This window comes from Jaculus jaculus, chromosome 14 (assembly GCF_020740685.1).
Source record: "Jaculus jaculus isolate mJacJac1 chromosome 14, mJacJac1.mat.Y.cur, whole genome shotgun sequence".
Lineage (NCBI taxonomy): Eukaryota > Metazoa > Chordata > Mammalia > Rodentia > Dipodidae > Jaculus > Jaculus jaculus.
The window spans coordinates 81,841,418-81,863,988 of NC_059115.1; the positions used below are offsets into that span (position 1 = coordinate 81,841,418).

The 22,571-nt window shown below is 38.8% G+C and overlaps 1 protein-coding gene across 1 annotated transcript in view; it reads right to left on the reverse strand.

Annotated features, from left to right (window-relative positions):
* The window catches only part of Msh3 (mutS homolog 3), a 184,198-nt gene that overhangs the window by 50,935 nt on the left and 110,692 nt on the right, over positions 1-22,571 (reverse strand). The window contains exons 15-19 of the mRNA XM_045134112.1: positions 22,090-22,258; positions 15,795-15,859; positions 13,532-13,648; positions 7,306-7,413; positions 1,149-1,260 (exon numbers count right to left, since the gene is read on the reverse strand). Of these exons, the coding sequence (XP_044990047.1) occupies positions 1,149-1,260; positions 7,306-7,413; positions 13,532-13,648; positions 15,795-15,859; positions 22,090-22,258 (571 nt within the window). The remainder of the gene's footprint in view (positions 1-1,148; positions 1,261-7,305; positions 7,414-13,531; positions 13,649-15,794; positions 15,860-22,089; positions 22,259-22,571) is intronic.

Genomic DNA, 22,571 nt, shown 5'->3' on the forward strand with positions numbered 1-22,571 from the left:
TCTGAATGCTGGAATTGAAGTGTGTACCACTATGCCCAGCTTCACTGCAATTTGATAAGCAACATTAAAGTAGATGGAATTCACCTTTTTTTTTTTTTTTACCTGCCACTCTCGTAGCTAGCCTAAATCACCATGTCATGCATCCTGCTAATGGTCCCAAGATGGAATACTGCTGTAGTCCTAATGTCCCTGGTCTGCTTCCGACTGCTTTCTACATCTCAATTCTCTCACAGTCCTCAGAAAATGTGCCTAATACTTCTATGTTTCTAAACATTTTAACATTTCATTAATCCATTGGCTTAAACTGAAAGCTCATACTGTTACTCCACAGCAGCCCCATACTAACTGAGGAACTGGGTTTTGAGCCACACTCCACACTACTCATGCCAGGGTTCAGAAGTTCCTCCGGGTTCTCCAGAGCTCTGCCACCTCTGCTGGGCCCTCGGCAGGAACCCGCAACCCCACCCGCCAGTCCCCACCTGGGTCTCTGCTGCCTTCCAGGAGAAGAACTCCTGTTATCTCGGACAATCCCAACAGTCACATGGACGGGACTTTCCCAACGGTTTCAGGATCTCACTTCTACAGTCCTTCCCTCACTACCCACTTCCCCACTTCCCTGGTCATACCTAGGATCTTGCTGTTACTCAGAACACCACAATCTCAGAAATCTTGCCTTGAAATTTGGGGTACTTGGTGTAAGATACATGAATAAAAGATATAGGATCATCATGAGAAAACCCTAGCCCGTATGACAAAAATGACTAAATAAGCCTAAACCTCGGATTTTTTTCCAGCCTATTTGAAAATAGTGCAATACACAAGAAAGTAAATCAGCACTGTATGATAACAGAATCTACGAAACCATGGTATGAGTCTAACCTCATTACTATATTTCAGTATTTGTGAATATATGAATTATATATGAAGTAAGATAATCCTCTTTAGTTTCTTTCCATCTATGAATAATTTTCATTGGAAATAACACTGATTCTACATTTGGTGGTGAATATAAAACTATGCTGATGATCAGTCCATTTAAAAAACCAAAGACAAAATCTGAGTAGTATATACAATATTTGTTCAATATTAAGAAGTTTGGGGTAAAAGTCCTCACTTTGTACTTATTTTTGGTGCAATGTGGTACTTACTGATAAGCTTGTACTATTGGGCACATACTGATCCTGTTCTCCCAGCAACACATCAATCATGGGATGTCTTCCATTCTTTATAATAATTTTCTTTTCTTCTTCCAGAATTGGCCTGCAAAATGTTATAGCAATTAATAGCAAAGCAAATGGTCTTTAAAATAATGGCTAAGCTGGGTGTGGTGGCTCAGGCCTTTAATCTCAGCATTCGAGAGACAGATGTAGGAGGAGTGCTGTGAGTTTGAGGCCAACATGGAGCTACAGAGTGAGTCCTAGGATAGCTTGGGCTAAAATGAGACCCTATTTCGAATTTCTTCTCTTCCCAAAAATTGCCAAGATAGCATAAAAAATTTCAATACCCAGCTGGTAAAAATGACAATAAGACTTTGGATACCCAAGTTCAGAATAAGGATTTGAGTATACAATTAAATTCTAACCATGAACTGACAAACCAGACTAACAGTGCAGTCTTCTGAAGGCTCCATCACTGAAGTCTACCTTTGCCAGGCTGGTTTGTCTCATGTCTGAGATCATGCCAATACTTCTGTTACTAAGCATAAAAGTTCAGATTATTGTTACTTAAATATGTTCACTAATCATGAAAAATTATCTCAGGTTTGAATCATTACCTTAATACAAATGATACTGGATTAGAAAACAGAATGATCTAAAATTTTAACATTTTATTCAACTGAAAATGTGGGGTTTTTTGTATTTTCCACTTTTTGTAATAAAAAATATTAATTTTTGCCTTGCTTTTCTTTATTTTTAAGTCTTAATATTTTACCTCCCCAAAGGTTCACACTAATATCAGTTTGATATCTCCCCTTCCCAACCTTCATCTATCCACTGATGTTTACGTACACACTTCATTAATGATTTCTTTTATAAGAGTCGTACCGTAATATACCATTCCATGACTACTTCAACTCAATAGCTAATTTAAGTCATCAGTACACATAAAAATAGGTTTCAATGGGCTGGAAAGATGGCTTAGCCACTATGGCGTTTGCCTGCAAAGCCAAAGGATCCTGGTTTAACTCTCCAGAACCCACATTAGTCAGATGCACAAGGGGGTGCATGCATCTGGAGTTTGTTTGCAGTGGCTGGAGGCCCTGGTGTACCCATTCTCTCCCCCTTCCTCCTATCTATCTATCTATCTATCTATCTATCTATCTATCTATCCATCCATCCATCCATCCATCCATCCATCCATCCATCCATCCATCCATCTAAAAAAATTTTTTCACCAACCTACCAATCGACCCTAATTTTTAATACTGTAAAGTTGATTTTACAAATAATTTTATAGAAGTAATAATGGAATGATTAAAAAAGAGCAACCTCAGGCTAGGGATATAGCTTAGCAGTTAAGGAGCTTTCTTGTGAAGCCTAAGAACCCATGTTCGACTCCCTAGGTCCCACATAAGCCAAACAAAAAAGGTGGCACAAAGTCGTGCACGCCCACAAGGTGGCACACAGGTTTGGAGTTCGAATGCAGTGGCTGAAGGTCCTGGCATGCCAATTCTTTGTTTCTTGCTCATGCTCTCATTAAAGAAAAAAAAAATTAAGAAGTGCATGTGGCTTTATATGGGTGTAAGCAAGTGCCCTTAACTGCTGAAACATCTCTCCAGACTGAAGTTTTTTAAAACTCAAAGATAAGACAGCTATCTTCATTCCATAATGCAAAACATTTTCCATTTTAGATTCATAAATACCAACTAGAATAATCAATCAAATCAATCCTTTCATTTTCATGCTATCTGCTTCCTTTCAATTTCCTGCCCACCCACCTACAAACTGTACCAAGAAAAACCTGGTGAACAAATATAGTGAAACACAGAAGACCATTACATGTCTTTTAGTAAAACAGGTCCTTGTCACCAAAAATTTCATGCTCAGTGGTTGCTATGGAGTGACTAACTGAGAATATATTTCATTTCACCCTACAAATATATGATTTACAAATCAATTCTTGATGCTGCACCAATAGTGTATCCTGAGTCAATATAGTAAGTCATGACTGTAGACTCTGTTTATACAAGAGACTCCTTGTCTTCCCTTGAGCTAAGTCCAAAATGAAAAGTCTCACAGCTGACAGTGACAGCTCATGCTGACACTCCAGCACTCTGGAGGCGGAGGTAGAAGGATCATCATGAATTCAAGGTGAGCCTGGGCTACAGAGTGAGTTCAAGATCAGACAAGTCTGGGCTAGACTGAGACCCTGTTGGGGGGGGGGCAGTGGCTGTACCCAGGAAAGATAAAGGAGATCACACCAAAGGAGCCTGTGCTGTTCTTTCATATCATCTCAAAAGATGTTTTAACATTTGGAGAAACACAATTAGAAAACAGAGAAATTATGTGTGGCAGTGATTTTTTTTGTCACTCTTCTCCTTCTCCATTCTCACTTTATTTTAGAATTTTAGACTATCGTGAAAATAACTGATAAACCATATTGAAATCATTCCTAGAATGATAAAAATAATAAATGTATGAAGACATAAGAAAAATAAGATCACTAAAGGTCTCAAAGTTTTTCTCAGAGACAGATGAATATCTTTTGGGCCCATATGACACATAAAAGACAATTAACTTTGTTCTTAAGAATGGCAATGAAGATGAAAGGGTCATCTCTCGTCAAATTTCCAGCATTCTTTTGAAACAGCTACACAGATACTTAGCTGTGTCCAATGCTGCACTAAATAATTCAATATGCATCTCTGTGCTCAAGTATTTCTCTATGCTACAGTAAGTTCCTGGGGTAGATCTTCTAAAGCATACTTTTTATTTTAATAGATAGGACTACCTGTAACAATATACCTTCTTACCATAAGGATATTAGGGTTTTTTTCCATACTCTCAACTACAAGTGGTATATTCACATTTTCTAGTATTTCACAATGTAGTACACGCCTGGTACTCCCTCATGGTTTTAATACACAATTATCAGTATTGTCACCTGACCACTCAATCTCAGATTGTCAATAAATTTCTGTCAATTATTGAACATCTTTCATCAACTGTTTAGCATTTTCCAACATACCATTATGCCAACAATTTCCTCAAATTCTTTGTGTGTGAGTGGTGTGCATGTGTGTCCATATGTCATGTGTGTGGGCATACTTGTGTGTGCATGGATGTACTTGAGTGTGTGCATGTATGTGGGCCAGGGGACAACCTCATGTGTCATCCTCAGGAACGCTGTCCATCTCCTTTGAGAAGGGTCTCTCATTGGCTTGGAACTCACCAATTGGTCTAGACTAATTGGCTAGGAGTCCCAGGGACTGTTCTGTCTCCACCAATGCTAATATCACATGTACATGCCACCATGCCTGACATTTTTGTGGGTGCTGGGCATTGAACTCAGATCCTTGAGCTTATGAAGCAACCACTTTACCAACTGAACCAACTCCTAGCTTCCCTTCTCAAGTTCTTTGACCCAGACAAACACATTTTAGAATTTATTTGTAACACCAACACTAGTTTTCTAAATACTTAATTTCATCATTCTAATTTTGTCTTGCTACAGTGTCTGTTGTGTTAAATAAGCTGAAATTATGCATGAAGAAGTCTATTTACAATAACAAGGGGAAAAATTTGGATCTTAGAATGTAATTCTGAAGACTGGATTTTTATGTGGTTTAGGAATTTATTTTAAGAGGAAATGAAAGGACTTGCAATGTCAGTTTTCACATAAAACCCTAGATGCTTTGCCAAAAAAATCAATATGTCATCATCATGACACTGGTGTGACTTCCCAGTAAGATTTTTACTTTAGAATAAAACTGACTGTGAGTGGTCTGTTCTGCTGTACTCTATTGCTATCAAAATTATACAATGACATGGGCTGGAGAGATGGCTTAGCGATTAAGCACTTGCCTGTGAAGCCTAAGGACCCCGGTTCAAGGCTTGTTTCCCCAGGACCCACGATAGCCAGATGCACAAGGGGGCACACGCGTCTGGAGTTCGTTTGCAGAGGCTGGAAGCCCTGGCGTGCCCATTCTCTCTCTATCTGTCTCTTTCTCTCCCTCTCTCTCTCTGTCACTTTCAAATAAATAAATAAAAATGAACAAAAAAATTTAAAAAAAATTATACAATGACAAAACACTTCCCAGTAAAATAAGAAGCACAGGAAAATTCCCAGAGCTAGCATAATATACTAGCATAGAATAGTTGTGGCAAGAACGATAGGCAAGGTGTGCTAAACATCTTTCAGCAGTTTCCTGGCCTTTTCCCAGCGTACCATCATGCCACCATTTCCCTCAAATTCTTTGTGTGTTCACACATCATGTGTGTATGCGTGTATGCTCATATATGCGTGAACGTGTTTAGATGTGTGTGCATGCATAAGTTGATGGACTTATGGCTGTGCAGAGAAAGAATGAAGGTGTTTAGATGCTTCCTAGAAAGAACAAATGACTTGAATTCAAACAAATTTATTTATTGTATCTTATATTTTTTAAAATTCAACTTTCTCTTTTAACTGCCTCAGAGGAACAGAATATAATCAATAATGGAAAAACAAATATCAGGAATACAAATTAGAAAGGTGTAAAATAAAAATTTTTACCCAAAGGCATTTAATATTTAGAAAGAAAAGATTACAATTCTGAACTTGAACTAAATGAAGTCTTCACATGCACTAAAGTCTCTAAATGAGCTGAAAATTTAAAAGAATACATGTAAATTTCAGCACTTCTATCTACAAAACATTTTATGTTTTCTATTTCTAGCTATTTACGTTCACTTTGACTCTTGCCAGAGATTGATGTAATATACTACTAACAGGATATGACATGGTTTATTTTTTCAGACTTTTAATATAAAATATGTAGTGTACAGTGTGGAAAGCCTTTCAACATGCAAGTCACTTTCTGAACTGTCTTAGTGGCTAATCAGGTAACCTGGACCAACCTTTGAACTAAGAACAGCCCAGCTAGAGGAAGTACAGAAGACGACTACCAGAGAGAGCTAATAAACAACAGGGCACTACCAGGCAGGTCCTGGGGCAGGCTGGAGGTCCACGAGGTGCCAGTCTTGCACACATGGGTGCTGAGTGGTTTGTGAGGGCACAGCCCACCGTACAGCAAGGAGAAAGCAAGGGCTGCCGGTGCAGCTGGAGGAGCTGCGCTGACCTCAGCATCTCCTCAGCCCCTGATTTGGACTTGAAGGCAAATCTGTGTATGTGTTGTCACATCCCTTTGATGGGACAAGAAACTAAGCAATAATGAAAATGCAAAGAACCTATGTAAAGCATGACTGTTATTCCAGACATGATAAAATCACCCCAAATGGACAGGAAAGTGAAATGAAACAGTCCATAGCCTTTAGAAAGATAATTGTATACTCAATCCTCTCTAAGTTAAGAAACACTGTACATTAAACAAACTTTTTCAAATAAATTAGTCACTGGGCATTGTAGACACTCCAGCACAGGCTGGGGATGAAGCGCAGTCATGAAAGGTGACATGCAACAGTGTCTCTCCCTGGTGATTGCCACAGGTATTGTTAGGCAATGTTGACTGCGCCCATTATTGCTTTCTTCTCAATCTTTACAATAAGCTAGTAAGCTAAAATAGTTTATTTTTTGAACTGCCTAGTTTTAAAATGAAGCTTTTGGAAGACAACTTACTCAAAAGTTAAAGGAATTATTTAGAGCTAGATCCATTTTATACACACATCCTTTACAAGAAGGATAATAAAGCATGCTGGGATGCTCAGAGACCAAAAGAGAACAGTGGCGTCGATGTCGGCTCTCAACAAGAGTGAGACAACAGCTCAGGGAAACCCCCACCCTAAGCTGAGGCCTTCGTTGCATGGTCAAGTTTTTACAAGGTAAAAATAAAGTTAAAGATGCTATAAATATCCACCTGAAAGCTAACAATGTAAGAAGTGCCCAAGTTTTATTCAAACATTCCTAACATCAAAATTAAAATACAACATTCACGTTTAGAGTTATACCAAACATGTCTTTCCATGATGTGCCGTACAAGAGTGAGCAAGGACATGAAGCTGCATGCTCCCGAGATGCAGCTTCACCAGGAGCCTAGCCCATGTGAGTGACCACGGTATTCTATAATAGAGACACTGAAATTAATTGGACAATGTTATTTTATCTAAAGCAAGCAAAACAAGAGAAATAAAAACAAATATACATTACCTACAGTAATCTCCTTGCTTAGCGACCTTGGCCAAAGAGAAAATGCAGTCAATGGTTGCTAGGTGACTTACTGCTTTACACAGAGTGTGGTAATGTTCACGGAAGTTCCTAGAGAAACAACAAGATAATCAAGCTGGATCTTAGACCTACAAAAGTTGAGCTGTAAGTAATGGGTTGACTACCAAATATAAGCACAAACAAAACAAGTAGGCATTCCTAACAAGCAACAGAGATGGAGATTGTATTACACTACCATCTGAATGAAATAGTTGATTACTAAGGGTTCTATTTTATGTGGGACAGAGTTTTGTAAACCTAAAAAAGTATCTATATAAAGCCGGGCGTGGTGGCGCACGGCCCTTAATCCCAGCACTCGGGAGGCAGAGGGAGGAGGATCGCCATTAGTTTGAAGCCACCCTGTGACTACATAGTGAATTCCAGATCAGCCTGAGCTAGAGTGAGACCCTACCAAAAAACAAACAAAAAAGTAACTATATAAAGATACCTACAATTTATACTATGTTCCACATTTTACTTGGTCATGATGTTTCACCTTTCACATCTTAACAAAAATATAGAAATCAATTCCAGTAAACTTTAGGAGCACCATGAAGTACTCGTACTATGTGAGTTATGAATATGTGTGAATCGTAACTGATTATAGACGTTTGAAATTCACAAAACTGTCTGGGTGTGGTAACACACACCTGTAATCTCAGTACTCAGAAGGTTAGAGCACAAGAATAAATAGTTCAGAGTCACACCAAGCTACATAGGGAGTGCAAGGTCTGCCTAGGCAGCATGAGACCCATGTATGCGAAGGACAGAGAGTGACCCTGACACTGTGTCCTCCGTGGTCCCTCGTACTTTGTTTCTCTGAGACAGCACTTCTTACTGAACCTGAAGTCTGTGCCTTTTTTCTACTAGAATGACTGATGAGCAAGTCCTAACAATCCTCTTGCCTCTGACCCTCCCCAGCCCTGGAATTGCAGGGGAGCCCCAACACACTCAGCTTCTGCGGGTGCTGGGATCTAACCTCCCGTCCTCAGGCTTGCATGGCCAGCATTTTTCCAACTGAAACATCTCTTCAGCCCTGGACTCGATTTTAGATTCACCCTTTAGACTGTGGCCTATGTTGTGCCTATTCTAGTTGCTAGCCATCTTATCTTGGTATCCAAATTTTTACAGACAGAAATCATATTTGATGTTTCCATCATCTTCAGTGCACTTAAGCACTATTTAGTCACTGTTAACCTTTCTACCACTCCTTTTCAGGTCCCATCAAGACCATCAAGATCCTAATTTACTAGTATTAAGCATCCTATGTCTCTAATGATCTTTCAATTTTCAGGAATAAAAAAAGCAACATAGCTTTAAGTGGACACCGTTTTAGTTAATAAAGAAAAACAACAACAAAACAAAACAGAGGACTAAGGTCATCATGACTATTAGAGATGTTTTGTGTAACTTCTTGTATCTCTGAGCATGCTGCAACCTCTTGCCAAATTCCAGAGATCATTCACACTTAGAAAAACTAAAGCTGAAAAATAGCAGTTCAGATAAATACTGGAAAGATTGACTTTATGTCATGACAATACACTCACTACTTATCACTACGCTATCAACTAACTTAAGGCCGAGGTTAAAGAAATAATTTTATTTCTGGGACAGTGGGAAACAGATGAAGACACTTATGCTCAAATGCTGTTGGAGGGATGGAGAGCTCTATTATCAGATCTCACTCAACGGTATTGACAGTTCATATGAATGAAAAAGATTACATTTCATTTGAAATGCATTTCTTCATATAAACATGTAACAGATATAATAATTCATTTTTTAAAGAATTTTAAAGTGAGATTACTCAATACAGTATTCTAGAACACAAGGGAGACATTTTAAAAAGAGATTTCATTCCCAGCAGTGTTTATAGTCTCTTTTTTACAACTCTTTGATATAAAAAAAAAGCCTTATGACTAATGCACAACATTACATCAGTAAGTAGCAGATACACTGGTATGGTTGGGATTCAATTCTCTGATGTCAGGTACATTGAGGTTAGTCTTCTTTTTATGACATAATATTCATACCATCTGGCAACTCAATCAACAGTGTGCAAAACAATGCTGCTCTCAAATAGGGTTCTAGCTACAAATGCTCTAGCTAAATTTTAGCCAATATTTTTGGATTAAAAACTTTAATGTACATTTTAGTTTGTCATTTGTGCTCTATTTTAGAGACAAAGTTTCACTATGTAGCCCAGGTTGGCCTTCAAATTAAAACCCACTTGCTTCAGCCTCCCAAATGCAAGGGTTACAGTTCTGCCCCATCATGCTCAGCCCATAACTTTAAATTTTTAAAGTAACATGTATATATATGCACATTTTGTAGAAACTTCTGAAATCATCTGTTTGAAAAATTAAGGAGTTAAAATCAACAGTAGCTAGCATGAGTCCACATGTACGTAGTCTTCAATTTATGCTAAATCAAATTACAAGTTTTTGACCTTAGAATGATGCCAAAGTGATATACATTCAGTAGAAACAGTATTTCCAATGATGAACTCTGTTTTTACCCCTAAACTAATGATAACATATGGTACTCTCTCAAGCATAGGCTAATGTAAATGTTCTGAGCACATTTCAGATATTCTAGTGTACACTATGATGATGCTTGTAGAATTAATTTAGTTTAAACAGTACTCCCTACTTATGATGAGTTTACTGGGATAAAACCTCAAAGGTCAAGGAACATCTGTGTAAATACATGTATTTTTTTCCAAAGATAAATATATAACTAATAAGTTTATTATAATAATAAACCTGTATTTTCAATATTTTAAAATACACAGGTTTATATGCTATTCATTATGTGGTGGTACACATACAAAGTTGTAGCAAATTTTAGTATTGTTTTACATTATTTCCTTCAATTAGTTAAAGTGCTTTGAGTATCATATGCTTCTATGGTGTTATATTTAGCATTAGATCACACAGCTTCTCTGAATTACAACAAAGGCATGGTAAGATAAAAGCAGATTTCTGGGCTACAGAGATGGCTTAGTGATTAAGGCACTTGCCTGTGAAGCTGAAGGGCCCAGGTTTAATTCCCTAGTACCCACATAAGCCAGATAACAAGGTGGTGCATGCATCTGTAGCTCTTCTGCAATGGCTAAAGACCCTGGAGTGCTCACTCTTGCATGCACACACACTCTCTCTCTCTCGATCTAATAAATAAATAAGCAAATAAAATAGGTTCATATGGGAGAAGGGCCCAGTCAGAATAAAACAAAGACATTACGGGTTCTTGTGGTAGTATATCAGAAGAGAACAGAAAGGGAAAATCAGAGAGAGAGCTCAAAGAGAAAAACAGGCCAACCAAAATTTTGGTAACAGATAAAGAGAGGATAGGAAAGAAAAAAACAAATCAAGAATATCACCAAGGAATTTAGCCCAGAACTTTTTTTATTCTGGAATATGAATGGGGGAAACGACAGGCCAAATCTGTGAGCCTGAAATTACCTAACCAACTCCCAAGACCCTTCTAGAATGTGGCCACTGAAGTGTAATTTGGCTACTTCAAGAGAATAAGTTCAGAATAATTTCCATGTTCTACCTGATTCTACTATAGAAAAAGCCAGAAAAGGTGAAAGATTTCAAGTGTTTTTACAGTAGGAAACTGAAGGTAAACCAGGAAAGGAAATGAATGAGCAAATTTCTATCTCTGTTATTTAAGACTCTGAGTCAACCTCAAAAATTTCAAGATAAGTAAATTGGAAAACTAATTCTATGGTCTCACCACTCAAGACTGATTAGAAAAACAGGGGAGAAGTCTCTACTTACTATCTTTTTTAGTCTTGGGCTGAGGACATTTGTAAAATGTCTGCCATACCAGCATGCAGATCTGAGTTCAAAACCCCAGAATCCACATAAAAGCAAGACACAGTGTGTGTACCTGGAATCCATGCCTTGTGGAGGGAGAGACACAAGTTTCCCTGGGATGCATGGCTAGTCAATCTAGCCACATTGGTGAGCTCAAGTGTTAGATCACTGGTGTGCTGCTGCATCACAGTCCACTCCCATCTAAACCTACCAACTCAAGAAAGTCAACTGCTAGGAGCTGCAATGAGTGAGTGTGTCAGCAAAGCACAAACACCCTTCCAAGAGCTGACCGTGACAGAGCAGCACACCAGTGATCTAGCACTTGTCAGTATGAACACGTGAAGGTCAATCTAGAATATGAGACAGTCCTTGAGATCATGTAATGGGCTTTTCCAAAAAAAATTCTCATCATAAAATGAAAATGGTAGCCAACTATTAAGATCAAAATAAAGAGGCAATGTGTGAAAAATTGGATCTTTCATTTAAAAATTGGAGTGTTTGGGCTGGAGACATGGCTTAGCAGCTAAGGCACTTGCCTGCAAAGCAAGCCAAAGGACCCAGGTATGATTCCCTAGGACCCAGGTAAGTCAGATATACAAAGTGGCACATACATCTGGAGTTCGTTTGCAGTGACTAAAAGCCCTGGCACACCCATTCTCCCTCTCCCTCTCTCTCTCTCAAATAAGTAATTAAAAATATTTTTAACAATTAAGGTATTAAATAGCTCTCATACTTGGTTGGAGAATCTGTTTCATTTTGAAGATGGCAGATAAAGCAGATAAAACAGAGGAGAGTCTAGATCCATCAATATGACAAGAACATAACTAACTGCCCACCATGAGACCTGCCACTTCTCCCACATCTGTCAAGCTCAGGGTGACTGTGACAGACACAAAAATTAATCAGAACCCATGAAAGCAGAAATCCAGAGACTACAGAGAACTCAACACTAAATCAGATCTCCAACAGGCCTGCCATGGCTCAGGGGACACTGTGGGAAAGGGCATGGAAAGACTGTAAGAGCCACAGAGTGGGTAGGAATACCCTGGGGCATGATCCCCTGCTAGCCCACAGGGACTGACAGGCGTTCATGACTCCACAGTGATTACCATAACCCCGCTGAGGAGGTCCCCAGGGTAACAGGAATTGGGGAAGGGGATAAAAGTGTATTACCTATCCATATAATGTTTTACTTAATTTAAAAAAAAAAAGAAAGAAAGAAAGAAAATAGGATGAGGTATTGAGGAAATTCAATTAAATTTAAAATTAAAAGCTACCAGATAGCTGGGTGCGGTGGTGCATATTCTAATCCCAGCACTCAGAAGGCAGAAGTAAAGGATTGCTGTGAGTTCAAGGCTAGCCTGAGACTACACAGTGAATTCTAGGTCAGCATACTACAGGGAGAAACCCTAACTCAAAAAAAAGAAAAAAAAAAAAAAAACAAGAGAGGAAGAAAAAGAAAAAGTAAAGTTCCTAGATGTAATATTGGTGTTAAAATTATATAGCAGGGCTGGAGAGATGGCTTGGTGGCTAAGGCAGTTGCCTACAAAGCCAAAGGACTGAGGTTCAATTCCCCAGGACCCACATAAGCCAGATACACAAGATGGCACATGCGCCTGAAGTTTGTTTACAGTGGCTGGAGGCCCTGGTACACCCATATTCTCTCTCTCTCTCTCTCTCTCTCTCTCTCCAAGAAATAAATAAAAATATTTAAAAAATTACACAGCAGGATGTCCTAAGTTTCAGGAGATGAATGCTTAAGTACTTAAAGTAGCATGATATGTATGTATATGTTTGCATGCACATATATTATATATATTAGGTATATAATACATATATATATATTACACATGAGGTATACACACAAGAGAACTATAAATCAAAGGCACCAAAAAGTCATACTTGCTAAATTTAGATGAGGGTGCAAAGATGGTTAACTTTTCATGAGATTTAAATTTCTTTCAAAATAAACAGCTAGGAAGAAAATACACAGGGTATTTTAAAAAGCTGAAAAACATTCCATAAAATCCTTTTTTTTTTTTTTTTTTGCCATTGTTCAGTCAGAAAAGTAAATGCCAAGGTAGAGTTCCAAAAACTGATTCTTCCAGGCATCATTAGCAACAAAACACTACAACAGCAACAATAGCACACATTTGGTGTCTCTCGTCAAAGACTGAGATGAGTTTCCATCTCAATGGATTATAAATAAAATCTAAGAACACAAGTGCTCAACTATTTTGTAGCAGGTCACAAGCAGTAATCTCTAATTTTCTTTTTGATGGAAAGATTTTCCGGTCTATTTCTCATAGCAAAAAGTCAGGTTATAGTTTTCATTGTCAACTCACTCTAGAAATTCAAGCCATTCAGCATTGCAGTCAAGGACGAGCTGCTCCCGGAGCTGATTCAGATGTCTATAATTTTCCACAATAAAAGGAGAATGAAAGCGGCTCACAGCTTTTGTGCTAGAAGGGGGGGAGCATAAATAGAAAATCAAGGTTATGAGAATCAGTAATGACATCACTTCAGAAAATTAAAGTATTTATTATTGACAGATGAACCTTGAACATAAATAGTTGTAAATAGGGAACATTCCTTAATGATGCTCCTGAGGTACTGATTCTAAAGAGTATGACTGTTCAAGAACTTTTAAAATGTATTTCAAATTCTACCCAAAAAAGTCAGAGCTGAAATTTTTTATTTCATAGAGAAAAGCTTCATCCTTTAAATTATGCTAAATAAAAATGCTTGCTTAGACCATCAGGAGCAAATACTATAAAAATGACAGGGCTGGGGAGATGGCTTAGCGGTTAAGTGCTTGCCTGTGAAGCCTAAGGACCCCGGTTCGAGGCTCGGTTCCCCAGGTCCCACGTTAGCCAGATGCACAAGGGGGCGCACGCGTCTGGAGTTCGTTTGCAGAGGCTGGAAGCCCTGGCGCGCCCATTCTCTCTCTCTCCCTCTATCTGTCTTTCTCTCTCTGTCTGTCGCTCTCAAATAAATAAATTTAAAAAAAAAAAAAAGAATGACAAAGCTAGACAGTGAATACACTGGTGAGGTCATTTTATTCTTGATTTTTGCACACTTCTGTTTGACATATTTCAGTGAAAAAAGAAGCATCAAAATCAACACAAAAGAGCATGGATTTGAGATGTAAATAGACAAGAGCTCTTCCAGGCCCAGTGGGGCAGAATGAGAAGAAACCCCACAGGCTCACCGCTGGGCTCACAGGCAGTCTCTGCTCTCTCCACCAACACGTTCTACAGCACGGCACTGAGGAGAGCTGGAGTCCCCGGGCAGAGAGCCTAGGCAAAGGTCTCAATCCTGCCACTGACTAGCTCTGTCACTTTGTACACATGGACAACTTCCTCTGTTGTCCCTTTTCTTGTCTGTGAAATGGGCTTGTCACAGTCGTCACCTCAGAGCAGTGCCGGCAGGGTCAAGCAGAGGTCTTAGCAAGGGTGAGTGCCTCGGTGTTAGGGGCTGTTACTGCTGCTGACGCTACCATTTTGATATGACAGCTCTGCAAGGTAAGGTGTGACTTGATTTTTATTTGCTCCCAACTCTTATATTAACTATCACAATTATCTTTAATTTGGCAACTTATTGGATCTCCAAAGTCCGGTTGGTCATACTGTAAGGCCATCTACCCTTATGTCAAGATTATGGCAGACAGACAACCCATAAGTGGTGACGGGTCCTCACCCAAGTGCCTATTTCTGCATTCTAACTGTACTACTGGATGTTAAAAGGTCTTAATACTGATGTATGCCTCACTTGCTAATTCTCAATTATTTAATCTAGACTTCTAGGCAAGCATGTTTAGGACAGCTTTGTCTTCTGGCAAGACCCAGTCAGTGACAGACAGACAAATTCAGTAATGTCACATCCCGAAGCTGCAGTGTAAGACAAAGGAAGAGGAAAGGTCTAAAATCTGCAGTACTCAGCTCCAGAGCACAGCTTCTGCCAGCAGAGCCGAGAGTTCTTTCACTCTGTCACTAGCTACTGCTGCTTTTGACCAGTTACCTTGGCAAATGCAGCGTTTCGCCTCAGGGCAGCACAGACACACCAGCAGGCAGGCACACTTCCTACCACTGCTTCTTCAGGGCAGCTCTCCCTTGAGGGCTGGACTAACCAAGGAGACAATATGGCTTCCTAATTTTGGTTTTGAGTCATTTATTTTCATCAGCTCATGATATAAGTTACAAAAAGAAGTAACTTGTATAACTATGTGCCAAGAACAGCATTAAAGAATAAAGCAACATGAAGCTCAGTGAGCTGGAAAATGAAATTTCAGCTTCATAAAAGAAATGTCAGACACAGCATTCATCAGGAAGTTCAAGCAACCAAATTAATCTTCCAGGAGAAGGCGCTTCAACTTTTCTCCTTATGTACTCTGAGCTTTAGGGACAAAACAGTAATTTACAAAGGGAGAAAACAGATGCATAAAAATATGTTCTTCAAAATTATTTCAAAATCAATGATAAAATAGCTAAGGTAATCCTATCTTTAGCTAAAGGTTCTATAAAAATACCAAAACAGGAGCATATGAGTATGCCCAGTCTAGGAGTACACAGGCACATATGGGTGTCGTAGCTCACGGTTTAAACCTACCTTCCAACTTTAACCCAGTCTGAAGGTATACACCCTACAGCAGAGCTCTTCACTTCAATCATAAACTGAAATAAATGCAAATAGACAATTAGATATTTAAGTGGGCAACCATCATATTTTGGGGGCTGTAATAATTGAGTATATTACCTAACCACTCAAAAATCCATTATTATTCTTGGGAGAGTTAACATATATCAAATAGCAAAGTGAGACTAATTAGGGTTTCAGTACTTAAAATGAAGTATAATTTATGTTGAGTAAGTTTAAAATAAAGGCTATAACTAGGGGTTTTAATATTTTTAATATTATGTCATACCAAAAGTGGTATTTTTTATTAGTAACTTTTCATTCATTAGTACACACTCATCTTAAGAATTCTATTACTCAGATCAAATAAAATTTCTACATACATAAAATTTTAAAATACTTATTTTTTATATGTGACACTGGTTTGAGATATAATATGGTCTCTACTCTACTGTGAACAGAAGAGGATTTTTTTGTAATAGCTCAATATAAAAAAAAACCCTGAACTCCTTATAAATATCCTCAAAAATAAAGAAAAAAGAAAAAACAAAAACCAACCAACTAAACAACAACAACAACAACAAAAGGTTTGACTTCAACAAGAAGGTGTTACTTTCCACAGGAAATTTCACACTTTCACTTCAGAAACCCTGCTATACAGATTCATCTGTGCTTCCAAGAAAGCATCTCTCAAATCAGCCGAGAAGTAAAGGAAATGATATCACACTCTGTTACCACAACTGCCCTAAAGCCTCACCTGTAGGTCTCTGCTCAGTGTGCTCGCAACCTTGTACAACCACCCAGGCATACACATACACAAATCATTTTGTTTAAATAGGTTTTGTTGTTGTTTTTTGAGGTAGGGTCTTGCTCTATCCTAGGGTGATCTGGATGGAGTTCACTATACTACAGTCCCAGCCTGTCCTCAAACTCACGACGATCCTGTCTCTGCCTCCCAAGTCCTGAGATTAAAGGTGTGTGCCATCACTCCCAACTAAATATATTTTTAAACCTACCATGTACACAATGGAAGCCAGGAACTCTGTGGCCACCACTACTTTTGTGATGGTTTTCCACATTTATTAGTTTTTTTAAAAAAAAAATTTTGTTCATTTTATTTTTATTTTTTTTAATTTGAGAGTAACACAGAGAGAGAAAGAGGCAGATAGAGAGAGAATGGGCATGCCAGGGCTTCCAGCCACTGCAAACCAACTCCAGATGCATACGCCCTCTTGTGCATCTGGCTAACGTGGGTCCTGGGGAATCGAACCTTGAACCAGCGTCCTTAGGCTTCACAGGCAAGCGCTTAACTGCTAAGCCATCTCTCCAGCCTCCACATTTATTAGTTTTATGACATGCATCTATCTTAAGGTGTAATATTGACAGATAAGTATCTATTTTTCCACTGATAGAATTACTATAGTTTTTACATAAATGACTATTTTAATGATATTCTCACATATACAAATAAATTAATATAGCTTCAAATCAGCCACACTCAATGATAGACTTAAGAATAAAGAGTTCAAAGAAAAACTTTTAGCTACAAAAAGTAACTAAAAATCATAGTCAGAATTAATTATTGTTGATGGGAAAAAATAAAGATAAAATCACTTAAAACAGTAAATAATTATTTTAAGATGTTCTGTGAGAAGACGTATTGGCCTTTTTATAGAACAGTTCTGGGAAGGCAGACAGTAAGTTTCAGGAACATACTGGGTCACCAATATGGGGAGGGAACAGCCAGACCCATGCCACGGGGTGCCACAGAAGTCACTGGTAAAGCGTGGGGAGCACTCTAAAAAGAAGCCAGTAGAACCTGTGTAGCTACCCATGTGCAATGAAGAATGTTCTACTCCAGGCACTTCCACTGACCCAGCAGGCCACCGCATGCGCAGACCAAACAGGGTGGAGAGTAGAGTAAGACGGGCTCATGTGGCCTTTCTGCCTGGTAAGCCTCTATGCCAGCACTGTTTGTGCATCTTACGTTTTTACTGTGTGTTCTCAGGACTAGCAAACACCAGCCTTTTGCTTTACCACACACATTAGCCTTAAGATAGGAAAATTTCTTTTGAGTTATTTCCTTTTTCAAACATCCTGAGAATGAGCACACAAGCCTTTTGTTTATGAGTTTCACTGCTAAAGAAAACTAACATTGGAAAATAGTACATATTCCAGAAACCTCAGAAAGTTCTCACAGCTTTTTTTCCTACTCTATACTTGTGGCTTACTTTCTTAAATGTTAACCCAAGAAGTCTGCCTTGATTCATCCTAGCAAACTCTCATGTTCTTCTCCCAGGACTCGATTCTGTCTTGTTTAAATGTCAGAGACTGTTACTCAAATGACAGTCAGCCAGGGCCTCTAGCCACTATAAACAAATCCAGATGTATGCACCACCTTGTGCATCTGGCTTTACATGGGTACTGTGGAATTGGACCTAGAACCTTACTTAGGCTTCACAGGCCAGAGCCTTAACCACTGAGCCATCTCTCTAGCCCATGTTCTTAGTCTTTTAAATAACTAAACTATTTGCTGATCTCTTTAGTCCATTTTTAAACAAAATTAACAATTCTAAATGTTTAAAATTCACATGGTGCTTGGATGAATCGATCTTTGTTTTCCAAGAAATGAATGAAAGTAACACAGCATCAATGTACTAATAAAATTCTTGTGGAGGTTGCTAATAAACACAAACAAATAGGGCTGAGATGAGTCAGCGCGTAGAAGTGCTTTTCGGCAAGCCTGAGGGCATCAATCCCACCTCCAGCACCCACATCAAAAGCCAGGTGTGGCCATGCACTCTGCAGAGACAGAAAGATCACTGGGGTTTGTGAGTCAGCCAGTCTAACTGGAAAACAGCACAAGTGCCACGTTCAGTGAGAGGTCCTACCTCAAGGAAATCAGGCAGAAAGGCAACAAAGGAGGACATCTAACTTGTCACCTGAATATGGCTAAGGTAAGAATGGGCATGGTGGCGCACGCCTTTAATCCCTGCATTCAGGAGGCAGAGGTAGGAGGATCTCTGTGAGTTCAAGGACAACCTGAGACTACATAGTGAATTCCAGGTCAGCCTGGGCTAGAGTAAGACCCTATCTCAAAAAAAAAAAAAAAAGTATATGTATATATTTAGAGGTATAAAGAAGATAGTGATTATCTTTATTCCTAACCATTTACACTACAACAATGTCAACGACACAGTCACCTAGTATCACTGATGAGTTCTCATTTGCTTCCATTTTACTTAAAGGTGCCTACTGTGGTGGTTTGATTCAGGTGTCCCCCATAAACTTAGGTGTTCCGAATGCTAGCTCCCCAACTGATGGATATTTGAGAATTAATGCCTCCTGGAGGGAGTCTATTGTTGGGGGCGGGCTTATGGGCTTTATAGCCAGTTTCCCCATGCCAATGTTTGGCACACCCCTCCTGTTGCTGTGGTCCACCTTATGTTGGCCAGGGGGTGATATCCACCCTCTGATCATGCCATCGTTTCCCCCTGCCATCATGGAGCTTCCCCTCGAGCCTGTAAGCCAAAATAAATCTCTTTTTCCCAGAAGCTGCTCTTGGTTGGGTGATTTCTACCAGCAATGTGAACTGGACTGCATCACCTACTAATCCCAGTATTGTCTGCCCAAGAGTGGAACGTTTATTTTAGGAATTTTATTTCATAAAATATTTGGTATTAATACCTTCTTGGGTTAATATCTGAGTGGAATGAATAAATACCACATAGAGAGACTATGGCCAACCAGACCTATTCTAGAGTTTGGTTTCTGATTTTAGGAAACTTACCCAACTACTAAAAACTTGTTTTGTTTTTCTTTTTCTGAAAAGAAAACCTCAAAAAATAAATAATAGATGTAGGAACCGGGAAGATAATCTCAGTTGGTAAAGTGTCTGTCTTACGAACATGAGAACCTGAGTTCCATCCCCAGAAACCACATGATATGGTGGCCACCCTACTGCCAGCACTGGGAAGGTAGAGAGGGCAGACTCCCTAAGGCTTGCTAGCTAGTGAGTCTAGCCTAATTGGCAAGCTCCAGGCTAATGAAAGATCCTGTATCAAATGGCATTCCTAAGGATAACATACCTCTGGCCTTCACATGCATGTGTACACATGCACACCCTCAGTACATGAACACACACACACGTGCATTTAAAAAATCTTAACATATGTTAAACAGTACTACTCTGGATTTTAACTACTCCCTTATAAGTGGTACCTGCAGTATACCATTGCCAGTTCGTGAGTAACATTAATGGAGAACTTTTAACTAGAAGGAATTTCCATGCATGTAACTGTTCTTCACAATAGTCTCACAACACAGGTGGCTTCTTCAATCATGAAGCACATAACTGGCCAAACTGGGACTTAACACTCAGCTTTCTCTATCAAAATATCCACTCATAACCACAAGAAAGTCACTCTTCTACCATATATCCATTATTAATTGGACTAAAGCAACTGTGACCACCTGATTTTCACCAAAGAGCCAGAACAGTAGCACTTAAGTTTCTTTTTACTTGATCAGGTCATAAAACATGGAGTAAACAATAAATACAAGTAAATATTTTGATATTTGTTTATGGATGAAATAAACATAAGTATTGCCCAATCATGTTGTTCTGTTATGGAGTGTTTTGCATGAAATGCATTTTTTAAACTGTCTTTTGAGTATAGCATCACCATAATTTTAGCTAGAAAATCAGGTAACAAATCAATGGTTAAATCTATGAAATGTAAGACATCATGAACATTTAATAAGCATTATCATTTACTGTATTTCTTATTTCAAGTTGCCATAGAATGATAATCTTTTGGTAATTCACAAAGTAATGAAAATTAAAGCACATAATTTGAATTTTTCCTGATAAGAAAAAGACAATTTTTAAAATTTTGAATAAAACATTCATCTTATAGAAATTACTCAAATTTCTTGACTTGCCATTTTAATGAAGTACAATTTCTGAAATTCTCATAACTAGAGTTTGTATAGTAGGTATGAGATATAGAAGGAGCATGCCTTAAGACTTAGAACAGGTCTGAAAACCACAGCCACATGTTAAAAGTCCTTGCTTTGCTGGCTCTCATTCAGATACAAATATCAAACTTTAAATTCAAGTACATACACATCCAAAGACACACATTTTAAACAGCATTTCAATCTGTGAAAGGCTCATTGAATGTATGTCTCCACTCTAGCTTTTTTCTCCTCAAGCAGCTGTGCTCCTAACGTAGAGAGGAGAACTGTGGAAGGCTCACTGAATGTATGTCTCCACTCTAGCTTCCCCCTCAAGCAGCTGTGCTCCTAACGTAGAGAGGAGACACTGTGGAAGGCTCACTGAATGTATGTCTCCACTCTAGCTTCCCCCTCAAGCAGCTGTGCTCCTAACGTAGAGAGGAGAACTGTGGAAGGCTCACTGAATGTATGTCTCCACTCTAGCTTCCCCCTCAAGCAGCTGTGCTCCTAACGTAGAGAGGAGACACTGTGGAAGGCTCACTGAATGTATGTCTCCACTCTAGCTTCCCCCTCAAGCAGCTGTGCTCCTAACGTAGAGAGGAGAACTGTGGAAGGCTCACTGAATGTATGTCTCCACTCTAGCTTCCCCCTCAAGCAGCTGTGCTCCTAACGTAGAGAGGAGACACTGTGGAAGGCTCACTGAATGTATGTCTCCACTCTAGCTTTCCCCCTCAAGCAGCTGTGCTCCTAACGTAGAGAGGAGACACTCTGGAAGGCTCACTGAATGTATGTCTCCACTCTAGCTTCCCCCTCAAGCAGCTGTGCTCCTAACGTAGAGAGGAGACACTGTGGAAGGCACATTGAATGTATGTCTCCACTCTAGCTTCCCCCTCAAGCAGCTGTGCTCCTAACGTAGAGAGGAGACATCATCATTTAGTCACTTTCTGATCCAATCTAGATACATGGTCCAACTAGCAGCACCTCAGCATCTACAAGCCAGGAATCAAACATGAACTTCTCTCTCCTGCTTACATTCAGAACACGAAATTCTCTAACTTACTGCTCATAATAACCAAGATTAGCTGACATAGCTTTACAGATAACATAAAAACATGTAATATTAAGTTGCTTGAATTTATGAGCAGATAAATAAAGCACCACCAAAACAACTTGTCAACCATATTCACAAGGAACAAAACAAAGTTTTCAGAATGGTACTTATATCCTGCCCCTAGATTTTATTTATAATTTAAAATAGCTTTACTACTCCAAGCAAACTGATACAAAATAAAAGCATGCCTGACATTACCTCTTGTCCAGATACTGTCACATATTGTATGGAAGGAAGTTTTAGTATTTTTCGTATTTCTTGTAAATGTATTTGGATATTGTCAATGACTTCTTGAATTTCATCTTTCCTCTTTTTTATCAAAGGGAAGTCAGAAAGGTCTTTGAATAATTCAGTTTTATCTCCAATTCTAAAACATGAAAAATGCAAGTGCATATATTAAAACATATTCATTAGGCCAATTATCAATCTTTAGCATAATGAAAGACCCATAGGCTGGAAGTTAGGAAAATGTGGCTCTAATTCCAGCTCAGCCACTAAATATTTATGAGGACATTTCCTATGAAGACAGAAAAAATTACCCTTGTATCACGCTCATTTTGTAAGTTCGTAATTCTCATGGAGAAACCAAGAGACAAAATTAACTATTTGTCAGAAAATAAAGTCAATTTTACAAATCAGCTCATTTTTTCTTGTATATAGTGCTCCTTGTGAGATCTCCC